The 12864-nt window shown below is 42.7% G+C and overlaps 1 protein-coding gene across 1 annotated transcript in view; it reads left to right on the top strand.

Moving 5' to 3' along the window:
- The window catches only part of LOC124619687 (dipeptidase 1-like), a 315244-nt gene that overhangs the window by 59781 nt on the left and 242599 nt on the right, over positions 1-12864 (top strand). Inside the window, exon 3 of the mRNA XM_047146237.1 lies at positions 518-671. Within this exon, the coding sequence (XP_047002193.1) occupies positions 518-671 (154 nt within the window). The remainder of the gene's footprint in view (positions 1-517; positions 672-12864) is intronic.

Below are 12864 nucleotides of genomic sequence, written 5' to 3' on the forward strand. Positions count from 1 at the left end.
GGGCTATTCGTGGTGGGCCGCGTAATACCATTTAGAGCACTGATGACAAAAAAGTTGCACCGGACGACACAAGTATTTCACAACCGGACGACACGTCGCTCTGGTAGAGTCGTCTGCTGCGAGTCGGATGCTCGCAAGCTTCAGTGAGTTGCGTCAGGACATCGCAGCCACTGACTTACCATTATTTTCGGCCACTCAGTTTAAATAACAAATATAACAAGAAAAGAGTCAAATATACGGAATCCTGATACTCCTCTCACCTCCGCGCCCGCAAATTGTTTAAGAGGCCAGAGGTCACACAGTGGGTAGTGACGTGGAGCCGGACCGCGGCGGTCGCCCGTAACGCCGGCGCTTACGATAAAGCAGCCACCAGGCAGTGCAGACGGGGCCGTTCCGCAGACGGCGCCGCGCTTGGCGGCCAGCCAATTCCGGCCCAATATCCCCCCAGGCCCTGCGCCATTTCCCTCCCACAACTTCTTCTTCTTCCTGCGTTCACTCTTTTTCTTTCTCTCCGCAGCCACAACGACCTCCCGTGGAACTTACGCTTGCTGGAGAAAAACCAGATCAACGACTTCGACTTCAACCGCGACCTCACGCAGGACCCGCGCTGGAACTGCACCTCGTGCTTCACCGACCTGCCGCGTCTGCGGAAGGGCAAGGTCGGCGCCCAGGTAAGCGCACGCTCTCCGGCAGCGAATCCAACACAGTTCCTCACCTCGCTATTATCTGTATAATTAAACATCCAACCCGCGCACGTTATACAATCAACGTTGCAGGTTGCCTTTTCCCAGAGCTAACAAAAAGTTAAATTTTCAATATTTCACACAATTATTCACAGAATTTAAACATTTTAAATGCTATTATAATCCACTCATTACTACTACTACTACTACTACTACTACGCGATCAGACCCAGTGGACCGCATGCATCTCCTCCATTGTACTCTGTCCATTGCTGCTATCCGCCATCCGACCACATCTATTGACACTTGGTTTAAACCTTCATGGAGTCCATCCCTCCAACCCTTCTTGGGTCTCCCTGGCGGTCTCTTTCCTGTAGGTGTGAAATCCAGGAGCTTCCGAGGCCATCTGTGATCCTCCATCCGGGCCACATGGCCGGCCCACTGCATTCGTTTGACTTTGACAGTTCCTACTATGTTGGGCTGCTGGTATAGTTCTTCAAGCTCTCGGTTGTATCTGATCCTGCATTCCCCTGTATCTGCATCCAGAACCGGACCGAAGATCTTCCGAAGCACTTTTCTCTCAAAAACAAGGAGCTTATGGAAGTCCTGTGGCCGGATACTCCATGTCTCACAGCCATATAGAACAACAGGCTGTATCAGGGTTTTGTACAGTCGAATCTTGAACTGCCTCGAGAGATATCAGTACCGAAGCAGTTGTGTTAGGCTCTGGTAAGATCGGTTTCCTGCCTGTATTCTGGCATTGATCTCTGCTTCACGTGACGAGTTCTCAGTTAAAAGTGCCCCTAGGTATTTGAATTCTTGCACTCTCTTGTAGGACTGGTCCCTAACCTGCAGTGATTGTAGATGATCAGCATTCCGACAATGACCACGCGTCATAACGAGGTACTCTGTCTTGGCTTCGTTTATGTTTAGCCCAAATTTGCTGGCAGACTCCTTTCGTTCTTTGGTCATTTGCTCCAACTCCTCTTCCGACCTAGAGAGTAAACAGATGTCGTCTGCATAGGCTAAGTATGCCAGTCTCTTTCATTCAACTTCAATCCCTTCGTTCTCTTGGAAGGTCTCGCGTACGATATTGTCGAGGGCAAAGTTGAACTTATTAAGAGTTATAATCGTATGTGTTAGAGGTTTAACAAAATAATAGAAGAATTTAAGTTAGAAACTGCGTGTACAACTAGAGTGAAGTGGTCGGAAGCTGGTTTGGCAGAGGAAACGTACTGGGACCATCAATAATGTGTATTTAGACAGTTTATTAAAAAATAAATAAAAAATCAAAAACTTTACAAAAATAAAAATACATCAGGTTTATGACAGTGGGGAAAAAGCTTGAGGTAAATAACAAACTGCTGCACAGGTAGTAAACAAAGTGAAACAACCAAATAGAACAACTTAAAGCCAAGGTCCAAGTGCCTTCCACAACAAAGTACGATCTTGAATTGTTGCAGACAGAAACAGTTAAATTTGCGGCTTGCTTCATAGGTAGAAATTGTAAGAAATCAAATGACAAATTTAGCAATTCAAAGTTTGCTCAAGGCCAAATAAAAGCAAGTGAAAAAAACTGAATCTTACAAGTAGGCGCAGTACAAAGCTACCAAAATGTAGCAAGTGGAAGGTTAGTTTAACGCCCAAAGGCACTTTTACCATTAAGTCAACTGCCTTAAAGTTACTCGTACGCGAAGTACAAGCAGCTACCAAAGTGATTCTGAGCAACTGAGCTAAGGGCTTACAGCCCAATAAAAAAAAAAAAAGCATATACGCAGTGAGGTAAACAGTTGCAATGAAAATTCAATGAACAACTAGAAATTAAGAGCATAAATACTAGAGTTAAAATTATAGTCCGAATCGAATTTCACCCTCTTTCTAAAGAGGAACTTGAACATCTTTTACGTATTGCTTTTATTTGTTTCTTTTTAAAGGAAAGCATTTACTGAATTAATGGCTGGCGGACATATAACAAGCTTTAGAATAGGTTGAGGTACTTTAGGTTTAACCTTAAGTTTGGTAACAATACAAGGAGTCCATAAGCAACAACAGGTGCTCGTGGCGCAGTGGCCGAGCAAACAGTAGCCTGAACGTATTTAGACGGAGTTACTCAGAGTTGCATAAAGATTAAGAGACAGCTTCCAAAATAGTAACGTCTGGGATTGATAACTAGGGCACATGGGCTGCTGGAGTAGAATGCTGAATCCATTTAAGGATACAAACATTTATTTTCACCACTTTAACTCAAACAGAGCACTGGTAACAATACAATGATTAATTAGTATTTGCAAATTGCGGTGATCTACACCAATTATTCAACTGTATAAAGGCAACGAGAATAGATCAAAAAATTTGAAAGAAAGAACTGCCTTATGGTCCCAACTTTAAATTATGGAAAATTACTTTACACAAGTATAGCTTTAACATAACTACAGGCCTGAGCTCACTAGTCAATTATCAGGCCTTGTGAATATGAAAAATAACAATTTGTAAAAGCTATTAGGTTTCAAAAAAATACTCTTATAGCAAGATCTCTCAAATATGTGAATTAACTATTACGAAAAACATTCGGCAATATGATGTTATGGTAACCTGAAAAATCTACACAGCTGTCAGCACATTATCGACAACTGGCGTTCACATCGGCCGCGCGTCTGAATTCCGTGCTCGAGAGCTCAAGTGGCAACAACAGGCAGGAGGCCCTGCGTACACCAATAACGGCTTCAAGAACAAACAAACCCATTATTAGTACGCAGTTCACTAAACTAGTAAAACCAACAGCCAAGCACTGGGTAGCGCCAAATGCAGGAAGAGATTTTAAACGTTATAGTGCGACACTCGCAGTTACTATTAAAGCAATAGTTCATTAAACAATCTCCAATGACGTGAAATTTCACATGATAATTTTATAAACAACAACTAACTCAAGGTGATAATGACCAGAAAATTCGCACACAACCCTAAATACCAAAGCACCGTTCGACGGCGCAAAATTGTTACTATTATAGTTGCCAACAAAAAGAAGTTGGCAATTCCAATTTAAATTTGCGGCTGAAGATTCATTCAGAGAATGAACTTCGATTCACAGAATTTGACCACTTGAAAGATTTACAATAATAATAAAAAAAGAAATCGCCGAATATCGGCCACAATTGTATTGCAACGGAACCCGGGCCCAGCGCAGTTACATGGACTTGCAGTACCAAGTATCCCGGGCCCAAGTACAAGTGGTTTAAGGAATGACTAACGAAAATCGAAGTGGCCACACGGAGCACTGGCATCGAAAAGTTCCACTACAAAATGACTCATCATTTAAAGTTAGTACAGGAGCTCGCCGTTAACACGCTCGCCAGGCTAAACTCCCGCACTCTCATGTTTCGAGATGGACACGACTCTTAAACAGAGCCCATGTTCACCGGTGACTGCTTCCGCACTCCCGTTCCACCCGCCACCAGCCCAAGGCGCCGTGCGTCCTTGCAGTACACCAAACGCCGATTGACTACTCGCGATGCTTCGTGCGCTGTCTTCCCTCTGTTACTGCCGCCGATCGAATCTCCGTCACTGCCCCAACCGAGTCTCCTCTCGCGAGCTGTGGCCGTTCTAATCAGAGGGCGCTCGGACGTCGCAAAGTGTGAAACCCAGAGAGCAACATCACAGAACCAACAACTAACAAATAATAAACAAGCAGACAATAGTTCAAACAACACCAAATCATAAATAACATTGATTTAATTCAATCAGCTCTCGATCTAGATAGCTGATTGAATTAAATCAACGTTATTTATGATTTGGTGTTGTTTGAACTATTGTTTGAACAAGCTGGATTTAGGAAAGGAAGAGGAACTAGAGATCAAATTGCTAACATTCGGTGGATTATGGAAAAAGCGAGAGAATTCAAGAAAGATGTGTACCTCTGCTTTATTGACTACGCCAAAGCCTTTGACTGCGTCGATCACAACAAATTATGGAACGTACTGAAAAACATGGGTGTACCAGATCACCTCATTCATCTGATACGGAGTTTATACCTTGACCAAGAAGCCACGGTGAGAACTATGTATGGAACAACGAAATGGATAAAGATTCAGAAAGGGGTCCGGCAAGGCTGCACACTGTCACCGTACTTATTCAATCTGTATGCAGAACATGTCATGAGGAATGCGAGGCTAGATGAAGGAGAAACAGGAATTACAATAGCTGGCATAAATGTAAACAACCTCAGGTACGCGGATGATACGATCCTTTTGGCAGAAAGTGAAGAAGAATTGAGAACACTCTTACTGAAGGTGAAAGACGAAAGTGAAAAGGCTGGTCTTATGCTGAATGTGAAGAAAACGAAAATTATGGCAACTACACCTACCAATTCGTGGGATATAGCAGGAGAACCCATGGAGGTAGTGATCACATTCAGTTATCTCGGTTCCCAGATCTCTGCTGGCGGTGACTGCAGCCATGAAATCCGGAGACGCCTGTTGCTCGGTAGACAGGCGATGTCAAACCTTGACAAGGTTATAAGGTCCAGAGATATAACACTAGCAACAAAGATCCGTATTGTGAGGGCTATGGTCTTTCCAGTTGTGATGTATGGATGTGAGACCTGGACCATTAGGCTGAACGGCGAAGAATTGACTCCTACGAATTGTGGTGTTGGAGGAAACTTCTTAGAGTTCCATTGACTGCAAAGAGAACCAACAGATGAATATTGGAGCAAATTAAACCAGATTTCTCCGTGGAAGGTCTAATCTTAAAACAAAAGCTGACCTCCGGCCGCAGTGGTCTAGCGGTTCTAGGCGCGCAGTCCGGAACCGCGAGACTGCTGCTGTCGCAGGTTCGAATCCTGCCTCGGGCATGGATGTTTGTGATGTCATTAGGTTAGTTAGGTTTAAGTAGTTCTAAGTTCTAGGTAACTGATGACCACAGATGTTAAGTCCCATAGTGCTCAGAGCCATTTGAACCATTCGAACCAAAAGCTGACCTACTTTGGACACACAATGCGAAGGCATGCCTCGCTGGAAAAAACATTAATGCAGCGAACTGTGGCGGAACTAACATCAGACTTCAATGCTCGGCAGAGTACAAGTGTGTCTGAACAAACAGTGCACCGAACACTCCTAATGCTGGGCCTCCGCAGCTGATGACCCATGCCTGTGCAAATGTTGACACCACGACATCGGCGACTGTGACAGAAATGGCACGTCACCACCGGTACTAGACGTTGTGACAGTGGGAGAGCGTTGCCTGGTCTTACGAATCCAAGACTTTCTTCATCATGCTGATGTGAGGGCGCGAATTCGCGTTTTCCACGTGAACACCTCCTTGACACCTGTATCGTTGGCCGGAGACAAGCTGGCAGCGGCTCTATTATGCTCTGCGGAACATTCACGTGGGCATCCACGGATCCCGTGGAACTCTTTCAAGGCACTATGACGGCCAAGGAGCATCATAAAGTGGCTATACATCACATACACCCCTTCTTGACGATCGTGTTTCCCGACAGTAATGGCATTTCTCAACAAGATAATGTGCCATGTCTCAAGACAAGGAGTGTGATGGAGAAGTTCGAAGAACACGTTATAAAGTAACGATTGACGTGCTGGCCTCAAAACTCGCCAGATCTGAACCCATTATAACACATTCTGACACATCTGGGATATGATTGCAAGTGGCGTCAAGTGATTTGGTGATTTGTGTACGCAAATGTGGTCTCTACTTCCTCCAGCAACCTACCAAGGCCTCATTGCTTGCACTGATATCCATGCCAAAGATAGACATACCAGCTATTAGATAGGTGGTCATAAAGTGTGTAAAGTGAATAAACATTATCATAAAATGCAAGATACTAGATAATTTGTGATTCAGGCAAATTATAGGTGTGCTAAACAGTAGGTCTGTAGCTGAGTAACAACATCATAAAAACAATTGAAAACGTGAGATAAAGAACAGGAGATGTATTCTGCAAAATAATATAACAGCAAAAGACAGCCACTTTGCTCATTTACGTTCGCCACAGCGCCTTTAGCCCATAACACCAGGCTGGAGTAACGACACCAGTATCAAGTAGGTGCGGAAGTAACCAGTATACTGTGTTAAACCCAAAATAAACACCTGTTACGAAAAAGTCTCACCGTAGTTCATACATTGGCAAGCAACAGTGCACCAAGCAGGCACGCTTCCTTCAACGGTTGGGTGGATGACAGTCAAGTTTCCAATCGGCGCGATGGCGTCTGTAACTCTCCCCAGGCGAGGGCGCCGCCTTCTGACAATGTTCGGCCAATGCCGAGCGCTCACACGTCCACAGCCGACACGGACCTCCAGGTACCATTGCTGTGAGCCAGTCATTATCCGTAGCTTGCCGTCCGTGGCCGTTTGCATGCACTCTCTGACAGCGAAGCGTCCTCTGGTCTCCCAGCAACAGGTGAGACGCATAGATACTATCGATACTAGTCGTGCACACACGGGACGTACATGTTAACAGCTGCTTTTTATTTCAATCGCCGTGTGCCTTGAGCAATTCCTCCTGCTATTTTGTACTTGCATCTTCCTTCTAATGCTCCACTTCCTGCACAGCAAATTTCCAACATCTGTTACCCAGTTTTGTTATCCAGAGTACACCTCGTGTGTACCCATTACCTTAAATGGTTGGTGCAATGCTGTAGTACTCTTCCTAAATGATTTATATTTTTCCATACTAGATGGCAGTAAAGAAACATGCCCTGGATTTGGTTCCTGTCCACCCTCATCTGTCACCCCTTCATCCTTTCATCTTTTTTTTATTTTTTTATTTTTATTTTTATTTTTTTTACATGTTCGTGATCAAGAAATGGCCGTCGTAGTTGTTCAGATAGTGCAATGTGACTTACGCTGTATAATGAGATCTGTAGTTCACGTCGCAGCTGGCATGTGCAGCGTCCAGATATACACCGGTGAAATGACAATGGTCTCTGTGTTTAAAATACCTTCTCCCTTAAACAGTTCCTGGCGTATATGCCAGACCGCTGCCAAACAGTACTAATTCTTCTTCAGGACTTATTTTACTCTTTTTATTTTCCAGTAAAAAATCATCCGCACCCTCAAATTTAGTTGATTACACCATTAGATAATACGTAAAATATGGTAGCTTCGGCCAGATTCTTCCTATTTACACTTGCATTTCGGGGTCCTTTGCCCTAGCTACAGACTCAGGTATTGCGCATTATCACGTTTTGTCTTAACGGCCTTTTTAACGATGACAATTTTTAAAACGATGGATTAGCTCCTTTATTTCAGGTTGAACTGAAATTATTTCTCGATCATACGTCAATGTGAAATGCACGTAACGAAGAGGAAGTGCTACAGAGTACCTAGTTCCATCTCCGAATTTAACCGCCTGACCTTCCTCACTCTTCCACTTCCCCCCGATCCCCTTTTCCTTTCAGTATTTTTACCTTAGGGGAATTGTAAAGAACGCGGCGCACACCATGGCGCACACTCAAAACCACGAGCACTGGAAGCTTTCAGAGAAGTAACTGATCAATCCTGTGATATTACTCCGTTAGGATCAAGTAAAGAAATCAAAATAAAGTGTGAGCCATTTCCATACGATGGCGTCTCAGTTACAGCCAACACAACCGGAAAGTGTATGTCATTTGTTATTGGTTTGCTGAACAGGATACGTAGCAGCGTATGAAACTTACCCGTGCACCCAATTCTGGCTTCCGTGATAATCGGTCCTGTCATCCTCTACAAAGACCTGAACGTGTTTAGATACTGTGTCACGAGTAAACTTGTACACAGCAATAGCTAAGCGCAATTAAATGTCGCTTTCACACCCACCGCCATAGTAGCGAAAGCCAAAAGCAAAGTCCCGTGGTTATTACATTTCATCACCGAGACCACTACAGGGCACTCTGGATTTCACACACAGTTACTTGTGACACAATGACCACTAAAATAAGTACTCAAACTAGGAAAAGATTAAATACCAAGCCATTTCAAAACACCATCTACAGCACATATCATACAACATCATGCCTAATCATGTGGTCAGTGTGGCCGAGCGGTACTAGGTGCGTCAGTCTGGAACCGCGCGGCAGCTACGGTCGCAGGTTCGAATCCTGCCTCTGGCATGAATGTGTGTGATGTCCTAAGGTTAGTTAGGTTTAAGTAGTTCTAAGTTCTAGGGGACTGATGACGTCAGATGTTAAGTCCCATAGTGCTCAGAGCCATTTGAGCTATTTTTTAATCATGTGGTATAGTTTCTATTCCTTGAGATGAGCACTTCGCTGTATCGTATACTTCACCCTACAGTTTATGCATATACTGAAGCTGAAAGAGCCAGAAATGCAAGAGAAGTTTATTTAATTTGAAAATACTTCGAGGAATACACCTCTTTAGAAGTAGTATTCGTATTTGCGAAAAGCGTGATACTTCTAAAAGAGAGTGTGTACCACGCAAACTATAAATGCAGAATAAGGGAAAAGGAAATAAGTTAGAAATGAATACATAAATATTTTCAAAACGCACCTTTTACTCCTCGGCGGGCATACATTATTAACGACACTTCCTGAATTATTAAAATTTTTTCCCTGGTGTGAATTAGAGACATAAACCTTCTTAAACTTTGATTGCGAGATTTAATCCGTAAGGGACTTTATCAATTATTTATGTACCAGCAATGGAACTCCTACGAAGCGTATGTGTCGACTCGATTTAAATGTTTGCAATAAAGCAGTTTTAGTTTAAGACAGCAAGCACGTGCTTCACGTTACATTTAGGGGGAGAACATTTTTATCCAGGCTGCTTCTTTTAATTAATACGTATTACAGTGCAAGATACTTGAAATTCAGTGTCAAAAACTGGTGGTTTCTAATGAAACTGACTATTAAGATGTGTTTAAATACGAGGTAGTCCTTATGGAAACTTTCGTAAACTATGTTTCAAAATAGACAGTAACAGATCAAAAGTTCTTAACGGTTCAGTGACGCGGCATTTCCCAGTGAATCGAAAACCGTTCGACACCAGACAGAGAAAAAAATGTGGTGGACTCTAAATGAAAAATCCCGAACCGAGGTTCAGAGTTAATGCAGAAAACGCGCTTTCAAGAAGGTCGTTTCCGTAAATCAGTCCAGGTGATTGGAGAGAGACCTTTAATCAAGCTCTTGCTCGGCTCTTACCACCGCCCATCCTCCCGCAGACCATAAGTTCGGAAAAGTTACTTCGTTGATGATAATCTCGTTATCGAACAGCAAAACTGTCCTGCAGACTCCCGGGACTCATTTCCTTATAGGAAAGTGTTTTCAGACACGTCAGTTACTAACGTATTCCGTATATTATTTGCGTGATTTTAATCGAAATGATGTGAAAAGAGTCAGTTTACCAACAAAATACAAATGACTGGTAGGTGAGCATAGCTGCATGCTGTGAGTTATGGATTACAAAGTAGCAGACTGTCCAGTATTTAACTACTATCAACGTATTACTTTTCAATACTAATCATATAGCTTGGTCCTTTTCCTTTTCAAGCTACAAATACTACTAGTTTTTAACTAAAAATTCGTCCTTGGAGTAGATGAGTTGTCAAGAAGAAACAATTTTAGGCTAGAATTGAAAACTCCTTTGCTACCATCCAGACAATTTATCTTATTGGACAAGTAATCCATGTCTTTTAGGGTTGCACTCTGAAATCCTCTCTGATCTGCTGTCAGCTTTACTATTGAATAATAAGCTCAGCATTTTCTTCTAGTTTAGTATTTATGAACATAGTTATTTCATTCAGCATTTTATCTCTTTCATTAGGGCATATATGTCTATTATCACGTATTCATCACCTTTACTAGGACCGATCTTGACGAAATTCTGCTTTGTAGAACGTCTCAGATGTTGCAAACCAAAGAGAACGTATAATGTGTTTGCAAACATACTTCCCTGGCTACAAATATTCACATTAGTAGAAGAATCCTTCCACGTTATGTCAACAGTAGTAATTTGAGTTAATACCGTCTGTACTCTACGTGGATTACCTTGACAACTACAAAGAATAATTTGGTCGAGGTTAATATGTTTATATTTCGACCACTAATGTTAAGGTTGATTCAGTGGAGTACTCGATTCCTGTCCCTAACCAACTTTCATCTCCTTTTCAACATAACTGCTGGTTTATAGACCAGCAATATTCTAATGTCTACGATAGACGTGCTACTATTTTCTTTTCTTACATCATCCTTTCTACAAGAACATTTTTTCTGTGACACCTGACGTCGTAATGTGTGACCAACTGCTCCCACTTTTCAAATCATCTTACTGATTATTTGCAAGACTAGATGAATAATTATTCTCTTGTAACATAGCACTCCAAAGGCTACTTGTTGTTTCTTTAGTGTTTTTCCCACTGTCCACATTTCGCGCTAGTATATGGATTAGCTCCAGCAGCACTCTATGTAAATCTCTTGTTGGTTTCAAGATTTATAAGCTGCGTCCATTTGTTGAAAGTGTTTGATCATTGCTACCACATCTTTCATGATGTCTCTTCCACAGCTATGATGCTCCTTAGATACCAGTACGCATCCATCTCTTCAAGAATCTCTTACACAAGTCTAACATTTAGCAGTGCAACATTTCTCACGTCTGTGCACACCATTACTTCCATTTTCGTGTAGTTAATGTACATATTAAGTTCATAACGCTGCATTTAATCCATCTCATTAAGTATTCGACTACACACAGTTCTTGTTCACTTTCGGCGACCATTGCCATATCATAAATAAACCATTTAACTTTTATATTTACAGTTCAAGGTAAACAACTCTCATATCTACATAATCTTTTACTTAGCACATTCTCACTTATACCTATAAATAACACTGAAGCGGAAAAAATCATTATACAGCGATATGAACACATACAGATGGTGCTAATATCGCGTACACATGATATAAAAGTGCAGTGTATTGGCGGAACTGTCATTTGTACTCATGTGATTCACATGAAAAGGTTTCCGACGTGATTATGGCCCGCACGACGGAAATTAACAAACGTTGAAAGCTCAATGGTAGTTGGAGCTAGACGCATGGAACAGTCCAAATCGGAAATCGTTAGGGAATTCAATATTCCGAGATACACAGTGTCAAGAGTGTGCGGAAAGTAGCAAATTACGATTATTACCTCTTACCTTCGACAACGAAGTGGCCGACGGGTTTCACTTAACGACCGAGAGCAGCCAGTCAGTGCTAATGGACAAGCAACACAAATAACCGCAGAAACCAATGTAAGGGCGTACTTACAAATTATTCGTTAGCACAGTGCGGCAAAATTTGGCGTTAGTGGGCTATGGTAACAGAAAACAGACGTGAGTGCCGTTGGTAACAGCACGACATCGTCTGCAGCACTTATATTGGTCTTGTGACCATATCCGTTGGATCCTAGACGACTGGAAAACCGTGGCATGGTCATATGACTCAAGATCTAAGTTAGTAAGAAACGACGGTAGGATTCGAGAGTGGCGGAGATCCTACAAAGCCAATGATCGAACTGTGAATATTGCATTGTACGTTTCACAAGATGATGGTGGCTCCATGATGATGTGGGCTGCGTTTACGAAAAATGGTCCTCTGGTCCATCTGAACCTATCATTGACTGGAAATTGTTATGTTAGGCTACTTGGAAACCGTTTCCTGCCATTCGTGGACTTCATGTTTAAAAATAATGAATTTTTATGGATAACAGTGAGCCTTGTCACGGGGCCTCAATGGTTCACGATTGTTTGAAGGACATTCTGGACTGGTTTGGCCACCCAGATCGTCCGACGTGAACCCCATAGAACATTTATTGGATATAATCGGGAGGTCAGTTTGTGCACAAAATCTTGCGACGGCAACACTTTCACAATAATGGACGACTAGACACGTCGCCTAGGTGTAGCGTCTTTGATTAGTAATAAAAAGGACCTCGGTCCCAGGTTTGAGCCCCGCCACTGCTTAAATTATGAAAAAATCTCCAGTAATGCTGGGCGATGATTTCTGGCATAAGAAGTCACTCTTTTCTGCCAAAGAGGGCGGACAGAGGTTCAGGGCACTCTCTTGCCCTTGGGGTGGGAATCTGCCCCTAAAGGCGAAATAATCAGCAATGATCAACTGCCTGAGGACGCAGAAGGCAATGGAAGGCACTGCATTAAAGACACATAACGTGTATCCACAGGACATGTAGC

Source organism: Schistocerca americana, chromosome 6 (assembly GCF_021461395.2).
Source record: "Schistocerca americana isolate TAMUIC-IGC-003095 chromosome 6, iqSchAmer2.1, whole genome shotgun sequence".
Taxonomy (NCBI): Eukaryota; Metazoa; Arthropoda; class Insecta; order Orthoptera; family Acrididae; genus Schistocerca; species Schistocerca americana.